The 17,375-nt window shown below is 47.7% G+C and overlaps 2 protein-coding genes across 3 annotated transcripts in view; one reads left to right on the forward strand and one right to left on the reverse strand.

The window, feature by feature from the left end:
* The window catches only part of MRRF (mitochondrial ribosome recycling factor), a 17,791-nt gene extending 16,238 nt beyond the window's left edge, over positions 1–1,553 (reverse strand). The window contains exon 1 of the mRNA XM_083423206.1: positions 1,448–1,553. The gene's annotated coding sequence lies outside the window, so the exon portion shown is untranslated. The remainder of the gene's footprint in view (positions 1–1,447) is intronic.
* RBM18 (RNA binding motif protein 18) lies at positions 1,530–16,627 on the forward strand. 2 transcript variants are annotated; one of them, XM_083423202.1, is made up of 6 exons: positions 1,530–1,678; positions 4,681–4,808; positions 12,014–12,140; positions 13,203–13,289; positions 13,450–13,535; positions 15,800–16,627. In XM_083423202.1, exons 1-6 carry the CDS (start codon positions 1,574–1,576, stop codon positions 15,957–15,959), a joined length of 693 nt encoding a protein of 230 aa, XP_083279328.1. In that variant the 5' UTR covers positions 1,530–1,573; the 3' UTR covers positions 15,960–16,627. The 2 variants fall into 2 exon arrangements, with proteins under 2 accessions (XP_083279328.1, XP_083279327.1); XM_083423201.1 differs by having other exon boundaries at positions 1,559–1,843.
* Positions 16,628–17,375: the final 748 nt, after the last annotated feature.

Consider the following 17,375-nt stretch of genomic DNA (forward strand, 5'->3'; position numbering starts at 1 on the left):
AACCCCCTGCAATGCAGGAATACACAGCTATCCCATATGGCAATCGAACCTGTAGCCTTGGCGTTATCAGCACTGTGCTCTATCCACACTAGAGCACACCTGCTCTCTGCCATGTCTCACACCCACCAGAGGCCAGCCTCCTGCCAGTTGCAGACTCTCACTCTGAAGGTATCTGAAGACATTTTCATATGAAACAGTTCACACATGCACTTTAGGCACTACACCCTATCCAATCTCCTGCAGAATTGGGGTTGAGGTGAATAGAATGGCTCAGCTGCGCAGGGATAGCCTGCTCACTGGGGCAAGATAGTTTCAGCATAATACACTTGGCCCAACTGCACTGGGTACCAATTAGGCTCCAGGTCCAACTCAAAGTGCTGGTTTTAGTCTATAAAGCCTTAAATAGCTCAGGACTGCAATATCTCAAGGGCCCCCTCTCTCCATATAAATGGACCCAGACCCTGCAATCATAATCTGAGGATCTTCTTCGTGTGCTCCCTCCATGAGAGGTCCAGAGGGGGGAAACACGAGAACAGGCCTTCTCTGCAGTCGCTCCCCATTTGTGGAATGCTCTCCTCAGGGAGACTCACCTGGCACCTTCATTATACATCTTTTGGCGCCAGGCGAAGGTGTTTCTCTGCAACCAGGCCTTGGACTGATTAACATTCCATATCCTTTTAAATGTGTCTCTGTGTGTGAGAGGGGATTGTTGGTTTGTTCTTGTACTTGTTTTTATCACGTACTTTCTGGTTTTGTTTTGTATTTTGTATCTTAATACTGTGAGATACTGTGAGATGGGCAATATGCTAATTTAATAAATAATAACATAATAATAATAATAATAATAGGAGGGAATAATAGGAGCCCTTGTGGCTCCAAAAGGGACGAGGTCCTTTGGAGTCACCCCTTCTGCGGTGATCGTGGCAGTGGTGGGCTTTTATGACCCTGACATAGCCAGGAGCATAGCTGTCAACCTTCCCTTTTTTTGGGTGGGAAATTCCCTTATTCCAGCGCCGTTTCCCGCTGCTATCCCAGATTGTTAGCTATCCTGTAGACTGTCCCCAGGACAGGTGAGGCTGCTGATCACTTATTTTTGAGGCTGCTGATCCCTTATTTTCAAATCTGAAAGTTGACAGCTATGGCCAGGAGCTATGAGTCAGTCAAGGGTCCCAATCCCAAGGTCCCACCTCCATAGGAGAACCCCAACCCCTGCCCTCCTAAGCCCCGCCTCCCCAAACAAGACCCGCCCACCAGCCCCGCCCCAGAGCCTATCAGCCCCGCCCTTCCAACAAGCCCCGCCCTCACATACCGCAAACAGAAGCCCCGCCCCCTTCCTGTCAGTATACGATGTCAGCCAAGCCCTGACCCTTCCCGCAGGCCCAGCCCGCCGCCGCCGTCCCCGCTTTCGGCGCATTCCCTTCGGACCGCCTCCCTTTCCCAAGCCTACGCTTCGCTCCTCCGCCGCCGCTCCGCCAACCCGCGAGTCTCCTCGTCGGAGGTGTGGATGGAAGTGAGAGGCAACGCCGGCGCGGGTCGATGACGTCAGGCCCCCCACCCACTCTCTCGCGCGCCGATGACGTCGACGGAGCGTCGTGACGTTTCTCGGCGCGGACCGGTGACGCCGCAGCCGGAGCGCGCGGGGAGCGGAGAGGAAGAGAGTCGCGCTGAGGGGATGCCGGTGAGTGTGACGCCGAGGGGGCCGCGCCCGTCGTGTCAGGGCGTGTCAGCACTCTGCACATGCCCAGAGGGTGACCTTGTCGCTTTTTTTTTAACCGGCCCTTCCGCCGAAGACCTCAGGCGGCGCGCGGGGCCTCCCTCGTCGCCCGCACAACAACCCAGCGAGGTAGGCTAGGCGGACAGCGAGGGAGCTGGGCGGCGGGCGCCTCGCAGAGACACAGGCAGAGACGAACACAAAAGAACCGGAGATAAAGTGTATGAAAAAGGCGACACCCCGGAGCGCCCGTGCCCCCCCCCCCGCCCTTGCAGCCCCTCTCAGCTGAAAGACAAGGCTGGGAAGCGGCCTTCTGTTCACCTGGCCAGGCCGCTTCTCAGCGTTGCTGGCACTGACTGGAAGCAGCCCTTCGAGGGAGGGAGAGAATGCCTGACTCTTCGCTTTGAGACCAGCCTCCCCGTTTAAAGAGTTCGGCCTATCTCTCTCTATCTTGCTTCTCATTTCCTCAGATGGTCAAAATCCAGCTGTAATCAAGATTAAAATCTTCCTTGGAGGTTTTTAAGCAGAAGTTGGATGGCCATCAGTCACATATGATCTAGTTGAGATTACTGCATTGCAGGGGGTTCGACTGGATGACCCTTAGGGGTACCTTCCAACTCTACAGGCCATGCAACCGCTGTGATCCATAGTAATCACCTTTGCCCACCCCCACTTAGGGCCAGGTATCCCAGGAGGAAAGGTGAGGCGACTGCCTTGGGTGGCAGGATCCACAGGAGCAGCAGATCTGACCTCCAGGACACACATCACATGTAGATCTTCATTCCCAATGATGATCTTCATTCCCTAAACAGTGCTGCTTTTAGATGTCTTCTAAAAGTCTGGTAGTTGTTCTCTTTGACATCTGGTGGGAGGGCGTTCCACAGGGCGGGCGCCACTACCAAGAAGGCCATCTGCCTGGTTCCCTGTAGCTTTGCTTCTCGCAGTGAGGGAACCGCCAGAAGGCCCTCGGCACTGGACCTCAGTGTCCGGGCAGAACGATGGGGCTGGAGACGCTCCTTCAGATATACTGGACCGAGGTCGTTTATTTCCTGGTTGCCACCCTTTTAATTTCTCACAGTGCTTCAGAGTGACAGCAGGCCACTCACATTGTGGAAATTTAAAAATGTCACTACATCTAGCTGCCTGGTGCTGCTAAGATTGCTTTGTGGAGTGAGTGGGGCAGGAATATGAGGCCCAAGGCTGGTATCCATGTTGGGTCTTGCTAGATCCTGGCAAGCTATGTATGTGTGTATTTATTTCATGAAATTTGCATACCACTTGATTGTTTAAAAAACCATCAAAGCGGTTTATAAAAAGAGAAAACAAGAAAATCGTGAAAAAATTACAACTACAATTCAAAACATACCGAAGTTAAAATTCTTAAATAGATTAAAATTACCTAGAGCTAGAGGCCCTGGCAACAAGGATGGCAGGTGATGTTGCCAGCTCTGGTTTTGCCTGCTGCTATATATATTCAAGGCCTTTCATTCTCTACATTTTCAGTCTCTGACAACTTCCAGGGTGGCTGACAAAATAATTCTTAAAGGAGAACTGTGCATAATTAACAAATACAGTGGTACCTCGGGTTACATATGCTTCAGGTTACATACGCTTCAGGTTACAGACTCCGCTAACCCAGAAATAGTACCTCGGTTTAAGAACTTTACTTCAGGATGAGAACAGAAATCGTGTTCTGGCAGCATGGCAACAGCAGGAGGCCCCATTAGCTAAAGTGGTGCTTCAGGTTAAGAACAGTTTCAGGTTAAGAACAGACCTCCGGAACGAATTAAGTACTTAACCCAAGATACACTGTAATAATAATGAATAACAGAAGAGCACAGATAAAATCAACGTGGTTCCCCCAATCTAGCAATGCAAGTAACAGATATACTTAAGTAAAGGATTCACCTGATGCTAAACAGACATTTCTTTCTTTATTTGAATTTTTGATTTTTTAAAAAATATTACGTTACGGAGCATTAGACCGCAGCAGCAGGCAAGCTGCTCCAGAGGGAGTGTTTCACAGAGGGCTCCCCACAGCTAAGAAGACCCTTCTCTGGTTAGTTGGTTTGTGCCTGTTGCATCTCTATAGGGAGAGAGAGGCACCCAGTGATGGGACTCAAGGGCAACCTGGGCATTTGAGTAGATTTGTGTGGGCGTAGGCAATAATTTTTATTTTTTTAAAAATAAATTTTATTACTGAAACCTAAGAAAGAAAACAACACTAGCAAGTCATAATACATTAACACAAAGGAAAGGAAAACAAATAGATAATCCTTTTCAGTGAAATCTTCTACATGTCTATTTAGAAAAATGTCCTGGTAAACTGAATGGATCTTACTCCCAGGTTAAGTGTGGATAGGAGTGTTTAGCCTTTGTTACCTGGATGTAAACTACAGGTGCCTTTAAAGTAAGAATGAGCAACCTGTGACTCTCCAGATGTTTTTTGACTTCTGAGCCTGTCAGCTCTAGTAGCAATGATGGCAATTGCAGTTCAATGACATCAGGAGGGCTTTACCCAGGCTTTAAAGATCAGCATACCAGCACTGTGTACAATAACAGTCCGCTGTATTATCATAACTATCACCAACATCATTATCCCCAAATTGCTGGTACTAGGAAGTGGTGGTGCTATGGTTTAGGGCAGGGTTTCCCAAACTTGAGTCCAGCTGTTTTCGGGCTACAACCCCTATCACCCCTAGCTAGCAGTACAAGTGGTCAGGGATGATGGGAATTGTAGTTCAAAAACATATGGAGACCCCAGTTTGCAGTGATGTTTCCCGGGGCTAGATCTTGGCATAGGGAGCAGATTCAGAAGTGAAGCTCTAAATATCAGCAAGAGAAAGAGAAGAGAAAACTGAGCAGGATTTTTCTCACGATGCTGATAATCTTGCTGGGTGTGCAACCTTTTCCTTTTTCAATTTCACCCCACCAACCGCACTCTCCTCGTTGTCTCTCCACCTCCCCAGGTGCGGATGGCGACCGCAGTGCCTCCCATGCAGAGCCTGCGCTTGGAGAATGCGTCTATCCTGTCCGAAGGGGCCCTGCAGGATGGACATCGTTTGTGGATCGGAAACCTCGACCCCAAGATTACAGAGTGAGTGAGGGGCAGGGAAGGGAGGGGCTTGGGATTTAGCTCTTGAGTGGCAGAAAAGGAAGGGGGTTCTCCAAAAAAATAAGAAAACACACCATCATTTCTGTTTTGCTGCTATTTGAACTCGGCTTCTGCTAGCATTTAATTTTCTGTTTAATTTCTGTCGACTGTGCCAATTTTACCTACATCTTTGTTATCCCAATGGCTGAGTCTATGGGATTATCATCATCATCATCATTACAGTTAATTTATTTGTTGTTTAGTTGTTTAGTTGTGTCTGACTCTTCGTGAATCCATGGATGCCACATCAGGTATTCCTGTCTTCCACTGCCAACCGCAGTTTGGTCAAATTCATGTTAGTAGCTTTGAGAACGCTGTCTAACCATCGCGTCCTCTGTCATCCCCTTCTCCTTGTGCCCTCCATCTTTCCCAACATCAGGGTCTTTTCCAGGGAGTCTTCTCTTCCCATGAGGTGGCCAAAGTCTTGGAGCCTCAGCTTCAGGATCTGTCCTTCCAGAGAGCACTCAGGGCTGATTTCCTTCAGAATAGATAGGTTTGATCTTCTTGCAGTCCATGGGACTCTCAAGAGTCTCCTCCAGCACCATAATTAATTTATTAGTTGTCTTCTAAACTGCCATCTCAAGGCAAGTTACACAAGATAATTAAAAGCAGTTTAAAAACACAAAACCAACAAGACTAAAATACTAACGTTGGTGGTAAACACCCATTCATCCAGCTGGGAAAACCAGTCGAAACAAAAATGTCTCCAGCTGTTTCCAGAAAGTGTGCACCTGTTGTATCTTGAACAGGAGTGCTATTCTACAGCACAGGGGAGCTACTAAAAAAGCCCTGCTCCAAGTTACTGTGGAGCGGGTATCTGAGATCTTTGGAATTTGCAGGAGAGACTCTCCCACGGACTGCAGTGAACTATTGGGTGCATAAGCCGTAAGTCAGCCTGTTGAGTAACTTGGTTCTGAGCTGTATAGGGGCTTGCATGCTAGTACCAAAACCTTCAACTTGGCCCAGCAGTAAATTGGCAGCTAGTGCAAATCCTGAGTGCAAGGTGTTATATGCTGGCAGTCGTTTGCTCCCACAATCAACCTAGTCGCCATGCTCTGCACCAGCTGCAGCGTCCAGACCAACCCCAAGTGTAGCCTCACATAGAGCCCATCTCAGTAATCCAGCCATAAGGTTAGCAGTGCATGGACAACTGAGATCCAGCTAACTTGATTCAGGAACGGCTGCAACTGCCTTACCAAGTGTAGTTGGGTCAACCTTTGTGACTGTTGTGAGGCCCGGTGGCTGACAGCGCCTTGAGAGAAGCTCCATTGGCCCAAGCCCCTTCGGGCTTCCTTCGAGCTGCTTCTCTAATAACCGCAGCTGTGTGCACACCCCAGTCCCATTTCTGGTGGCGGCGAACGTTTTAAGTGTGTGCATTTGACATTCCCTTGGCCTCCAAATGATTAGCGCGTTTAAATTGCGTGCTAACACATTTGAGCAAGTTGAAGTGGGGCAATTAAACGCCGAGGGAGGAGAGCTTGATTGCTCAGAGGGATATTAGATGTGCCGGGCCAGGGGTTCTGGTGGCCGTCTTTCCTCTCCCCACCCCACCCCCGCAACACACTTTACAAAACAATCTCCAATTTATGCATTCCAAGTAGCTGTTCTTGTTTTATCGCCCGGATATTGTGGGCCTCTCAGCTGTGGAAGCAATTTTTGCCCGGCTTCTTGTGTTTCGGGAAGTGCCTTGAGGTTTTTGTTCCAAGTGCTGTTCCTTTCAGCCCGGCAGCACTCATAATCGTACCTCTAAGTGGAGTCCATCATTAACGTAATGCCCTCTTCAGGCGACTCATTCAGCGCTGCACTGGCTGGCCTCTTCTCAGTTTTTGCATTAATTACCATTTTTTGCCCAGTGTTTATATTGCTGTGGCTTCTTGGGGGTGAGTAATTGTGAGCACTGCTCAATTGACAGGCTGCCTGGGCCTTTTGGGGAAGGGCCTGTTTGGAAAGTTGGGGGTGGGAATTAAAGGCCCAGGAGGTGTGCAAAGAGAAAAGTACATGTTAGGCCTGGTTGACCTGCCCCTTATGGATTTCAGATTCTGTACTTGGCCAAACAGAGGCATTCCAGGTTTTGTTGGGGGTTTTGTTTTGTTTTTTGCATATACCTTACAAGGCAGGGAACATCCAAGACAGTTTTCTTTCCCTGAAAATTCTGACCCCAGCATCTAGGAACTGAAGTTCATTTGCCTGACCTTGTAAAATCTGACGTTTTGAAGCTTCTGTAGATCTGGGGCTCCAGAGTCAGCGGTGTTGAGTGAATTGTTAAGGGAGCTTGGGCTTAGAAAAGGTGGGGTGCTTGGCTTCAAACCTTACCTTTGTCAGGTGCTTGTAGACCCTTTGGACATCCAGAAAATGCCCTCCCACTAGAACATAAGAAGAACCTGGCTCCTGGATCAGAACATAAGTCCATCTAATACCTGCTTTCAGCGGCCAAACAAGATGCCCCTGGGAAATCCACCACAGGGTCTGCTATTGTCATCCGGCCATTAGTATTTAGATGTAGACTGCCTCTGAACAAAGAGGTTCCATTTAGCCTTTATGATTACCAGCCACTGATATACTTCTCTATGAATTCGGAATTTCCTTTTCCTAAGTTGCCTATGTATGTGTTTCCTATCTCCAGACATGCCAGTGCTCCTTCAGCAGCAAAACCTGCTCACATGTTGAAAGCAAGCGGCTAAGAGGAAACACTAAGAGCAGCTTTTCTCAACCTTGGGTCCCCAGATGTTGTTGGACTGCAAGTCCTATCATCCCTGACCACTGGTCCTGCTAGCTAGGGATGATGGTAACTGTAGTCCAACAACAGCTGGGGACCAAGGCTGAGAAACATTGACTTAGAGCCTAGTCTTCCCCCTTTTAAAAAAAGCTTTATGTGGGTGGGTGGGTTGTGTTTACTGTCGGCATCCTTCGGGGGTTGAGATGCCAGTTGGCTAACCCCCAGCTGGATCATGCCCTTCCAGCTGTGACGAACCCCTGAGCTCTGGTGCGACACAAATCTGCAACTCAGACTTCAAAGCCTGAGCACAATATATCAGCAGAGCATACTGCACAAACAGAAGAGGTGTGAGGCTTGTGTAAACATACTAACAAGCTACGGATTTATTAAGCATAAATCAGGACAAAAGAAACATGTCGTCTCTTTTTCCGCCTCCTCAGAGAGAGAGTCAAAAGCAAAAGCTATATACAACAGAAGTTCCCAACAAACTGTCCTAGAATGTAAACAGACATGTGACATGTAACAATCTCACACATCTGTAACTTAAGGTTGAATTTTCCGATGTTTGTCCGCAGACAGTTTTTCCAGGTCATGTGGCCAGCATGACTAAGCTGCTTCTGGCGAAACCAAGAGCAGCGCACAGAAATGCCGTTTACCTTCCTGCCGGAGCAGTACCTATTTATCTACTTGCACTTTGACATGCTTTCGAACTGCTAGGTTGGCAGGAACTGGGACCGAACAACAGGAGCTCACCCAGTCGTGGGGATTCGAACCACCGACCTTCCAGTCGGCAAGCCCTAGGCTCAGTGGTTTAGACCACAGCATCACCTGCATCCTTATTTCCATTTTACAAGTGGGGAATAGCAGAGGTTGAGGGGAGAGAGGAGGAGGAACTTTGGACAGTTAGACTCCATTGCATTTTTGGCTGAAACGGCACCAAAACCACAGTCTGGAGTGGAATGTTAGTTGCTGTTCCTAGCCTGCTTCTGTCCAGTATTCTAAATATTTGTTTCAGTTTCTAAGGTCTAAGAAAGGCCTCCCACCCCCTCTTCCAACACACACACATGTTGAAGTCCACTAACCAGAGCTTGGTGAAATAGGAAGGCCGGGGGCATGGGGAGACAAGGACACAGGCACTTGGAAGTGGGGGCAATATTCTTGTCTATGACCACACATGCTCAGGATTAGGGATTTGTTTTCAATACTAGAGCTTAGCTCATAGCCCTTCCACACACAAATCCACTCCAGTTTTTCCCCCTAAGGTTTTTTTTCTGTTTCAGAAGTGGTGGAGGCATTTTTGTTTATGCTCTTGTTAAACTCCTGTGAGTCAACAGTCCTTTTCTTATCTACTGCAAAAAACCTAAAGTCCCAGCCTACCTTGCTTAAACTGCACTGACTTCCATTTGGGAGGGTTGTGGTTGTTACCAAGGTTGCATTGATGCCACAGTTTGCCCCTTGCAAAATGCCCTTTTTACATAGGAGTGCATGCTACTGTCTTTTAGATAGAGCATTGCGTTTTAGCCTCTGGGTCCATTTTTTTTTGGGGGGGGGGGCTTCAAAAAGGCACAGCTACACCACAGTTCTGCCTGCTGCATTGAGATCCATCCTGATAAGCTTTGCTCAGCAAACAGCATCATTTAACAACAGCTTGCTGGTTCCCAGTGGGGCAGGATTCCCAGCCTTAATGGCTTTAGCATGTGGCTAGGACCATTCCCTGTATCCTTGGGACAGCATTGTTCAGAGGAAGCCTTGACTCAGTGTTTGAATAGCTCTTAGGGTGCCAGGAGGAAGACTGACGGAAAAGGAAGCGGGGTTTGGACGGGCTGTCCCACACTTGCCTTGGATGACAGGAAGTAGGAATGGGGACCTGGCTGCAGCCTGCAGCAGAGCTGTGACCTTCCCCTTCCCCTGCCTCGTCCCAGGTACCCCATCAAGATGCTCCAGGAATTTCCAACAGCCCAGCTTCTTGTTCCTTCTTCACAATGCAGCTCTCCAGTTGCTCGCAAACTCTTTCTGGGCCTCTTTAATAATTCCTTGCATTCAAAAATACTGGAAGTAAAGAACTGGAAGATGAGGGAGAAATGCAGAATTCCAGGCTGGTGATGAATCCAGGAAACTGTCTCCTTGTGACTCAAGGGAACTGAGTGCTAGTTAGTGCCTCTGTGATCAGCTTCCAGTTTGTGTGTGTATGTGGTTTCAGAATAATGAACTAGAGTGCGACATTTGGGTAAACTACACAGCATACAGCCACACACACAAACATAACAGGTGGTTTTTATATTTTCTCTAAAAGGAGCAAAGAAAACTACACTGCTGTAGCAGGCAGTTCCTGTTGGACAGCAAACTCCACAGAGTGCAAAGGCCCATGTGCAGAAGGAGAGCTCAAAATGCAGCTCAGCTCAGACATAAGCAGAGCCAGCATCCAGTTTCTCCATAAATCAATGAGTGTTTGTGTGTGTGTGTGTGTGTGTAACTTTTCACTTAAACATCACATGCTAAAAATTATAGTAACACCAACACCTATGCAATACCAATAACAACAGAAAAACTGAAAGCAACAGGTTAAAGAACAACAGGCTGGTATTAATTATTAGGGTTCAGGCCCAGAACATCCTTTGGCTTATTTGATGGCTTGTCTGTGAATATGCCACATTTGTAGGCTCCCTGACTGCTTTCAAGAGTACCAGTGGTTTATGTACTTAACAGCCTTATCCTATGCAAGTCTACTCAGAAGCTTCACTGAGTTCAGTGGGGCTAGCTCCTTGGTAAGTTTGTGTAGGATGCTGGTTGGTGCTGATGGGGGTAGGAGTCCAGCAACCTTTGGAAGGACCCTAACATTGACCCACAGCTCCTCATATTCTTTCCGTTTCTGGCTCATCTTGCTTGGCTAGGCCAGGGTTCCAGGGCTTCCACTTCAGTGCTCAGGATTCAGTTGCCTGACCATCTCCTCCTCTCTCATGTAGACAGCCCTGTCTCTGCCAACTTGAGAAATCCCTTTGTGAAATGAACATCAGAGTGGAGAGGGGCATTGCTAACTTTGCCCATGTATGAACACTGCAGTGGTATTCTAAACTGTGTTCAGTTCAGCATTTCTCACCCACCCAGCAAAATCCGGCATTTCATTTAAGCTCGATGTCCCTGAGGCTTCATTGCTTTCCAGCTGTGCTCAGTGAAGACACCGCAGGGAAAGATGCGCAGTGAATCCTGATGAAATCAAGGTTGACGCACAGCCGCACAAACATGCATTTAAATGAGACACCCCAACAGGGCTTGCTAAAGGAGAGAGCTAGGTGTGTGCTTCTCTCGGCCAAGTGGCAAAAGGTGTTTGTGCTTTCAGGTGGGGACCGTGTTCTGAACAATGCTTTTTATGGGGACAAGATTATGGAACCAATAGGGTAGCGGCCCCAAAACGTTTGGGAACAGCAGCTCTCCAAAGTTTTAAACTAAGAAGAAAAAGTCACCAGTACTTTCCTGGCTTTGTTAAAAGGGCTTTTTGGATAGATTTTGCTTTCTGCGTCCATCATATCCCCTCCAGCCACCCCACCTCAAGGAAAGTGTGAGGACTACCTGTCCACACCATAAGACCTGGCTGTTGTTTTTCTTCCACCACTTCATTAGGGTCTTCTTGGGCCAGGGCAAACTGAGTTGGCCCTCGTTTCCTTCCTGTTCCAGGAACACATCTGTAGCAACCTGGCCTGGGAGATCGCTTCAGTTCCTGGAATGTCCTTCCTTGTACTGGGTTTCAGAGAACTGGCTGGCACCCGTGTGGCTACAAGGTCACTGCATTGAATTTGGCAGCTGAAGGCCACAGCAGCCTTGGACCGTGCAAACTGCCCCATCCTTAGAACGGTCCTCAGCTCTCACTCATCAGTATACAAAGCCCTTAATAACTTGGGAACAGTTTACCTGCAACATCGCCTTACCCTCGACTGCCTCTGTCTGTAAGAACTAGCACTTACAGTTGGCACATAAGGCTAGTGAGAAATCGATCTTTTGGTGTGGAGGCACCTACGCTCTGGAACTCCCTGCCTGTTGATAACCTTCACCTTCACTCTTTTCGGTATCTGCTAAAACCTTGCTTTTTAGATATTTATATATTTATAATGCCAATGCATTTTTCATTTATTGCTGGTTTTAATTTTTTTTAATGCTTTGATTGTTTTTACTAATAATCTTACTGTTTCATTCTTTTTCTGAACCACTTTGAGGTTCTGCAGTCAAGCAGGACATAGAACTAACTAATTAAATCCCCTTGGTCACACACACACACACACACACTGGGCACAACTTCATTTTTTCCTATTCCCAAGCAACAAGCTGGGATCTGCTTGAATTGAGTTGGCCTAGTGGTTTGTCCTCCTTCCCTTTCACTCAGACCCTCTTAGCCAACAGAGGTCATCATCTTGGCTTCTCTCCCTCCTCCTCCTTCCAGGTACCACCTTCTCAAGCTCCTTCAGAAGTTTGGCAAGGTGAAGCAATTTGACTTCCTTTTCCACAAGTCTGGTGTGTTGGAAGGGCAGCCCAGAGGCTACTGCTTTGTGAACTTTGAAACCAAGCAGGTAGGTTGGTTGTCCTGAGTCAGGCCATTGCCTCATCTAGTTCAGAAGTATCTCCTCCAGGCTTCCCCGGCATGGTTTGCTCCAGGTGTTGCTGGACTACAACATTATGATCCATGGCTGGGGCTGGTGGAAGTTGGGGTCCCAACCACATCTGCAGAGCACCTGTTGAGGAAAAGTGGCTCTCCAGGGACGCAGGCAGGTGGGTTGAATCTAGGGCTCTGCCACTGTTCTGCATCCCCATCCCCAAAGCTGAGGATCACTCAGTTTAGAGCATTCCGCAGCTTTAAGGATTCTGGTGGGGATGTAGGCTTGGCTGTGCCAGGTGACTGTAGTAGGCCACCCTTCCCCAACCTGGTGCCCTCCAGATGTTTTGCTGAACTCCCAACAAACCTCTGGGGGGGGGGTTCCATAGACATTCTTTTATTGTTCCTGCCTCTCAAATGGAGTTTCATTGTATAGCGATTTTTCCTGTCCTCGGAGCTATATCTTTTGTTGCTGGCATTTCTGTCAGCAGGGTTGCCTTGGGAAAATTAGAGGCGAGAGAGATTTGCCGTGTGTCTTGGAATGGTGCATTGGTCGTTTTAAAAACACTCCCTGACTGCCTTCCGTTCTGGTTCTGCAAACTGCACTCAAGTGTTAAGTGGAGCTTTCCGAGCATTGCAGGGGGTTGGACTAGAGGACCATTGGTTTGAGCGTGGTGCTGATAATGCCTAGGTTGCAGGTTTGATCCCTGTATGGGGCAGCTGCATATTCCTGCATTGCAGGGGGTTGAACTAGATGATCCTCAGAGTCCCTTCCAACTCTACACTTCCATGATTCCAGCTTTACAATTTGATGCTTCTACAAAGAGCGGCTGGGAAGATTAAAAGTCTGGTGCATTTCCAAGCCACTTAGAAACCTGGGCACCTATTGTCCCCTTAAATTCAGCCCCTTTTGAAATGAAAACCCACCTCAAAAGCCTGGCCCTACCCATTAGCTGCTCATAGTAGTAACTGCCCAGAAATATTCATCTGAAGCCCCTGGGAAAGGGGTTCATTCCTTGAAGGTGTTTTTCTCCTGCAGGAAGCTGAGCAGGCGATCCAGTCCCTCAACGGCAAGCTAGCCCTCTCCAAAAAGCTGGTGGTGCGGTGGGCTCACGCCCAGGTCAAGGTAAGCAGAAGACCGTCTTCCCAATTCAGAGAAGAGCAGGCAGCAGGAGCCCCTCCCATTTCCCTGTATTCCCTTTGCTTGTTTGTGGGTTGGGCCTGTTTCCCTTCTTGTCAAGTAATATCTGCTGTTTCTCTTTCCACCAACACCCCCAATTGCCCAGAGATATGATCAGAACAAGAATGAAAAGATACTTCCCATCAGCCTGGAACCCTCATCCAGCTCAGAGCCAACCCAGTCCAATCTGAGGTGAGAATTGTGCTTTTACCATGTCCGGAACATGCTGTATGCATTTGGGGGGGGGGGGTGCAGCTTCAGCTGGAGGCACCTTAAAAAGAGGCCTGCAGAATCAGACCCATATCCAGCTGCCTCTTTCCCACAGCAGCTAACCAGGTGCCTCTGGGAAACCCACAAGCCAGGAACCTCTTGTTGAATACCAGTGACTGCTATTCAGAGGTAGACTGCCTTGAACATGGAGGTTCCATACTGTATGTGGACAAACCCCTATCCTCCATCAGTTTATATTCAACCCCCTTTTAAAGCTATCAACACTTTAAACATTATGTAAAGAAGTCCTTATTTTGGTCCTGAACTTGCCAGCGCACCCTGCTGCTTCAAGTCCCCCTTGTGTTCCATAGGGCAACATTGTGAACTTCTGAATGAATGAATCTTTATTTGCATCGGCCATAGCAATAAAACAACAATATAATATACAAAGAATAGAAATAAAAAGTCAGTTATATGAAATACATTTTAGGGTTGTGAACTTCTGCTTCCACAGCAGCAGCAAACTACCCCCCCCCCCCCGCCCGACTGTATGGCCATTCACTGTGGAAATTCACTGGGTTTTCTAAACGAGTTGGTGATCTGATACCAGACTGGGTGTGGGGAGGGTACTCACTGGGTTTGTGTGTGTGTGGAATCAGAAATCCCATTCCAGTGAACCTGAGGTAGCTCTTTGGATCCAGGACTATGGATCCAGTGCCTCAGGATCCTGGCTGTCTCTCCTCATCCTCACTGCAACCCTGCGGAGTAGGTTAGGCTGGGAGGCAAAGAGCTTTGTAGCCAAGGAGAGATTCGAACCTTACACCAGCCCCATAGTCCTAGATGAGGCAGGCATCCAGGTGGCTGCTTTACATTGGGCCCTGGGCTTCCAAGTTCTGGGTGTGAGTTTTGGTTCATTCTTACAATATTTTTTGGCTGCCTTTCAGCAGAAAGTCTTCCACAAGGTGCATTGCAATAGTTTATCATTACTGTGTGGTGGAGGCGGGGGGGGTGTGTGAATCTGTGACCCTTCAGGCATTTTGGACTCAACTCCCATCAGCCCCAGCCAGCGCGATGAAGAGTGGTGGGAGCTGCAGTCTAGCAAAAACATATTTACAGAAAAGGGCTGCAGGGTGGCCCACCTCCTGAATGAGAGTTTGTAATGCCCAAAACAGCACCTCAGATTATTTCTTCTTCTTTTAAAATTTAAGGAGCACTAACTTTAAGCGGGGGCGGGAATGCCATGGCGGTCAACAGCATCAAATCAGCAGTGCAATTCCATTCATAAGACAAATTCAGAATACACGGCAGATCCCCAGACCGCATGCTGGGTCACCCCTGGGGAAAACGTTTGGTGAATGGATAGGGTGCACCTGGAGTTCCAGAACTGGGCCTGGAAACAACAAATTAGCAGGGATACAATGTATTCTCACCCCCCTGTAACTGTCAGCAGGGGGGGCAACAGTGTTCTGCACTAGCTGCAATATAGCATTTTGCCTTTTTAAATACCCCACCCTTCTCTGGCACCAGAACACCAGTTGGTTTTTGAGAGCTCGCTTTGCTTCAGAAGCTGCTTATCAGGTAGTTTTGCAAAGACTATTGTTGAAGAAAAACAACTCTGAAGCTCCTAGAGGTGCGTAGTACTTGTGCTGGTTATGAAAGCCCACTAGGGCTTAGGATCAGGCTGTCTGAAGGACTGTTTCGTCCCATAAAGCCTGTCCATGCTCTGAGATTTTCAAGAGAGCTCCTTCTCCCCACCACCCTCACAGGCATGCTTGGTGGGGGGGGGGGACACACACGGAAGAAGGCCTTCTCAGTGGTGGCAGCCCCCAGACAGCTAGACTGGCTCCTCCTTGGCTTTCAGCCAGCAGGTCGTCACAGTTTTATTCTGACAGGCCTTTGGGATCTGACACTTTTTAAAGGAAAGAGCTTTAACAGTGCTGTTTTCTTTTTGTTCTCTGTATATTAATAGGGTTTTTTTTAATTGTTTTAATTTTACTAGAGCTTGATTCCTTTTTAACTGTTATCTTTTATACATTTTATCTGTGTTGCTTTTAATTTGGGTAAGATGCCTTGAGTCCCAATTTGGGGGGGAAGGCAGGATACAAACGAATCAATAATAATGATGATGACAGTTACATGATTCTCCAGCTCTAAGCCCCCATCCACATTAGATTCTGGTTTTAAATCAAGGCCCAGGACAGACAGGCTGGCGTTTCAACCAGATTTACTCTTCGCTTCCTCCACAGTGTCAGCACGAAGATCAAAGCCATTGAGGCCAAGCTGAAGATGATGGCGGAGAACCCGGATGCAGAGTTCCCACCGGCAGCGCCGTACTCCTACTTTAAGCCGCCCGACAAAAAACGGATTGCCCCATACTCCAAAGCAGCCTGGAAGTCAAAGAGATGATTTGCTGTCAGAGGCAACGTCCCTTTCTGGCACTAACAAAGGTCCACCAGGATGAAAGGCGGACTGTATTGGATGGGACTTCATTGCCTCCCCATAGAGTGTGGCATCCTGGGCTTTTCAGAACCTTCTCCTGCGTCTTCCATTTGCACATGGGAGCAAATCCTCTCCTGGTGTTGGTGGTGGTGGTGATAGTGGTGACAATGGTGGGGGACTGCAACACCATCTCCAGACCTGTAAAGAACCCAAGGTTGTTTTCAGTAGTAAAACCTGAAGCATCTACTCCTCTGGCTAGTTCTGCATCAAGACTCCAGATATACGTGTGAGGAGTTCTCACTCTCTCTCACAGACACACCAAACACACTCCTGCTGTATTTCTGCAGCCTGAAGATACAGAATCCTGATGCAGCTAGTAGGCTAGAAAACAGTATCTTTGACAAGCATCTAAACATGGGATGAATTCTGTGACCTCCGCAGCTGAGCCAGCCGGGTGTCTCATGTGCCTGGCACCTTGGGGACACGACCCTGAATCCTGGCAAGAATGGGGTGGGATTTCTGTGCTGGGTTTTCTGCCGACGTCAGCTCATCTGGGTGTATGTATCAAAACTTTCTAATGATTGTACAGGAATAAACTTTATGCAGACTTTCGAAGTGCACCTTTTGAAGCAAAATAGTCTAATGTGAAATGCTTGTGAATGCAGCAAAAGTGGGCGTTTTCTGCCTTTTCAAACTTAAATGGTCCCAATTCTGCACACCCAAATCATACACACTGATCTCATTGGTATATTTTACTCCTTCGTATCACTATGCTTGGGGGGGGGGGGGACAGCAAAAGGTGTACAAGGTACTGAGGTTGTGTGCCCTCCCCCCCCCCCCGCAACAAACACAAACAAATTCAGCCACTCCACTGACCCCTTCAGTGTCACCTGGGATTACCTTTATAGCTTGAAGCTTCTTCCATCTGGAAGTCTTCCATCTCAAGTCACCTAATGTGTTTTAGATGACAGCTAAGATAGCCAAGAAGCAGGATTTTGCACAAGTTTCTATCCTCTTGCAGAATCCTAACACACATCCAACTCATCCAGTGGCGAGGGCGAATCTCCAGCCCATTTGCTACTGCTGCCTTGTCAGGCTGCTCTGTTTACGTTGAGTGCTGAGATGAATAAATTAAAATCCTTTAAATCATGCATATAATGTAGGTGGTTATAAGCATTGAGATGGCATGCACTATCTTGAATGATGTACTCTCTCACACACAGAATAAATGCTGCCTCTAAGATGTTGCTACAGCATATTATTATTATTATTATTTCTATACCGCTTTATATTTTTAAGAAAAATCTCAAAGTGGTTTACAGAATATTAAAACATCAATCAAACAATAAACTAATCTGAAGAAAGTCAAATATAGAGTATACA

This window comes from Podarcis tiliguerta (assembly GCF_965153285.1).
Source record: "Podarcis tiliguerta genome assembly, chromosome: Z".
In the NCBI taxonomy this organism is placed as follows: Eukaryota; Metazoa; Chordata; class Lepidosauria; order Squamata; family Lacertidae; genus Podarcis; species Podarcis tiliguerta.

Bases quoted from the DNA above. Each gene is read 5' to 3' on its own strand.
- RBM18 (XM_083423201.1), top strand. From the start codon at position 1,574: ATGACGTCGACGGAGCGTCGTGACGTTTCTCGGCGCGGACCGGTGACG. The intron at 1,844-4,680 runs GTAGGCTAGGCG...CCACCTCCCCAG, and splicing joins CCGCACAACAACCCAGCGAG to GTGCGGATGGCGACCGCAGT. The intron at 12,141-13,202 runs GTAGGTTGGTTG...TTTCTCCTGCAG, and splicing joins TGAACTTTGAAACCAAGCAG to GAAGCTGAGCAGGCGATCCA.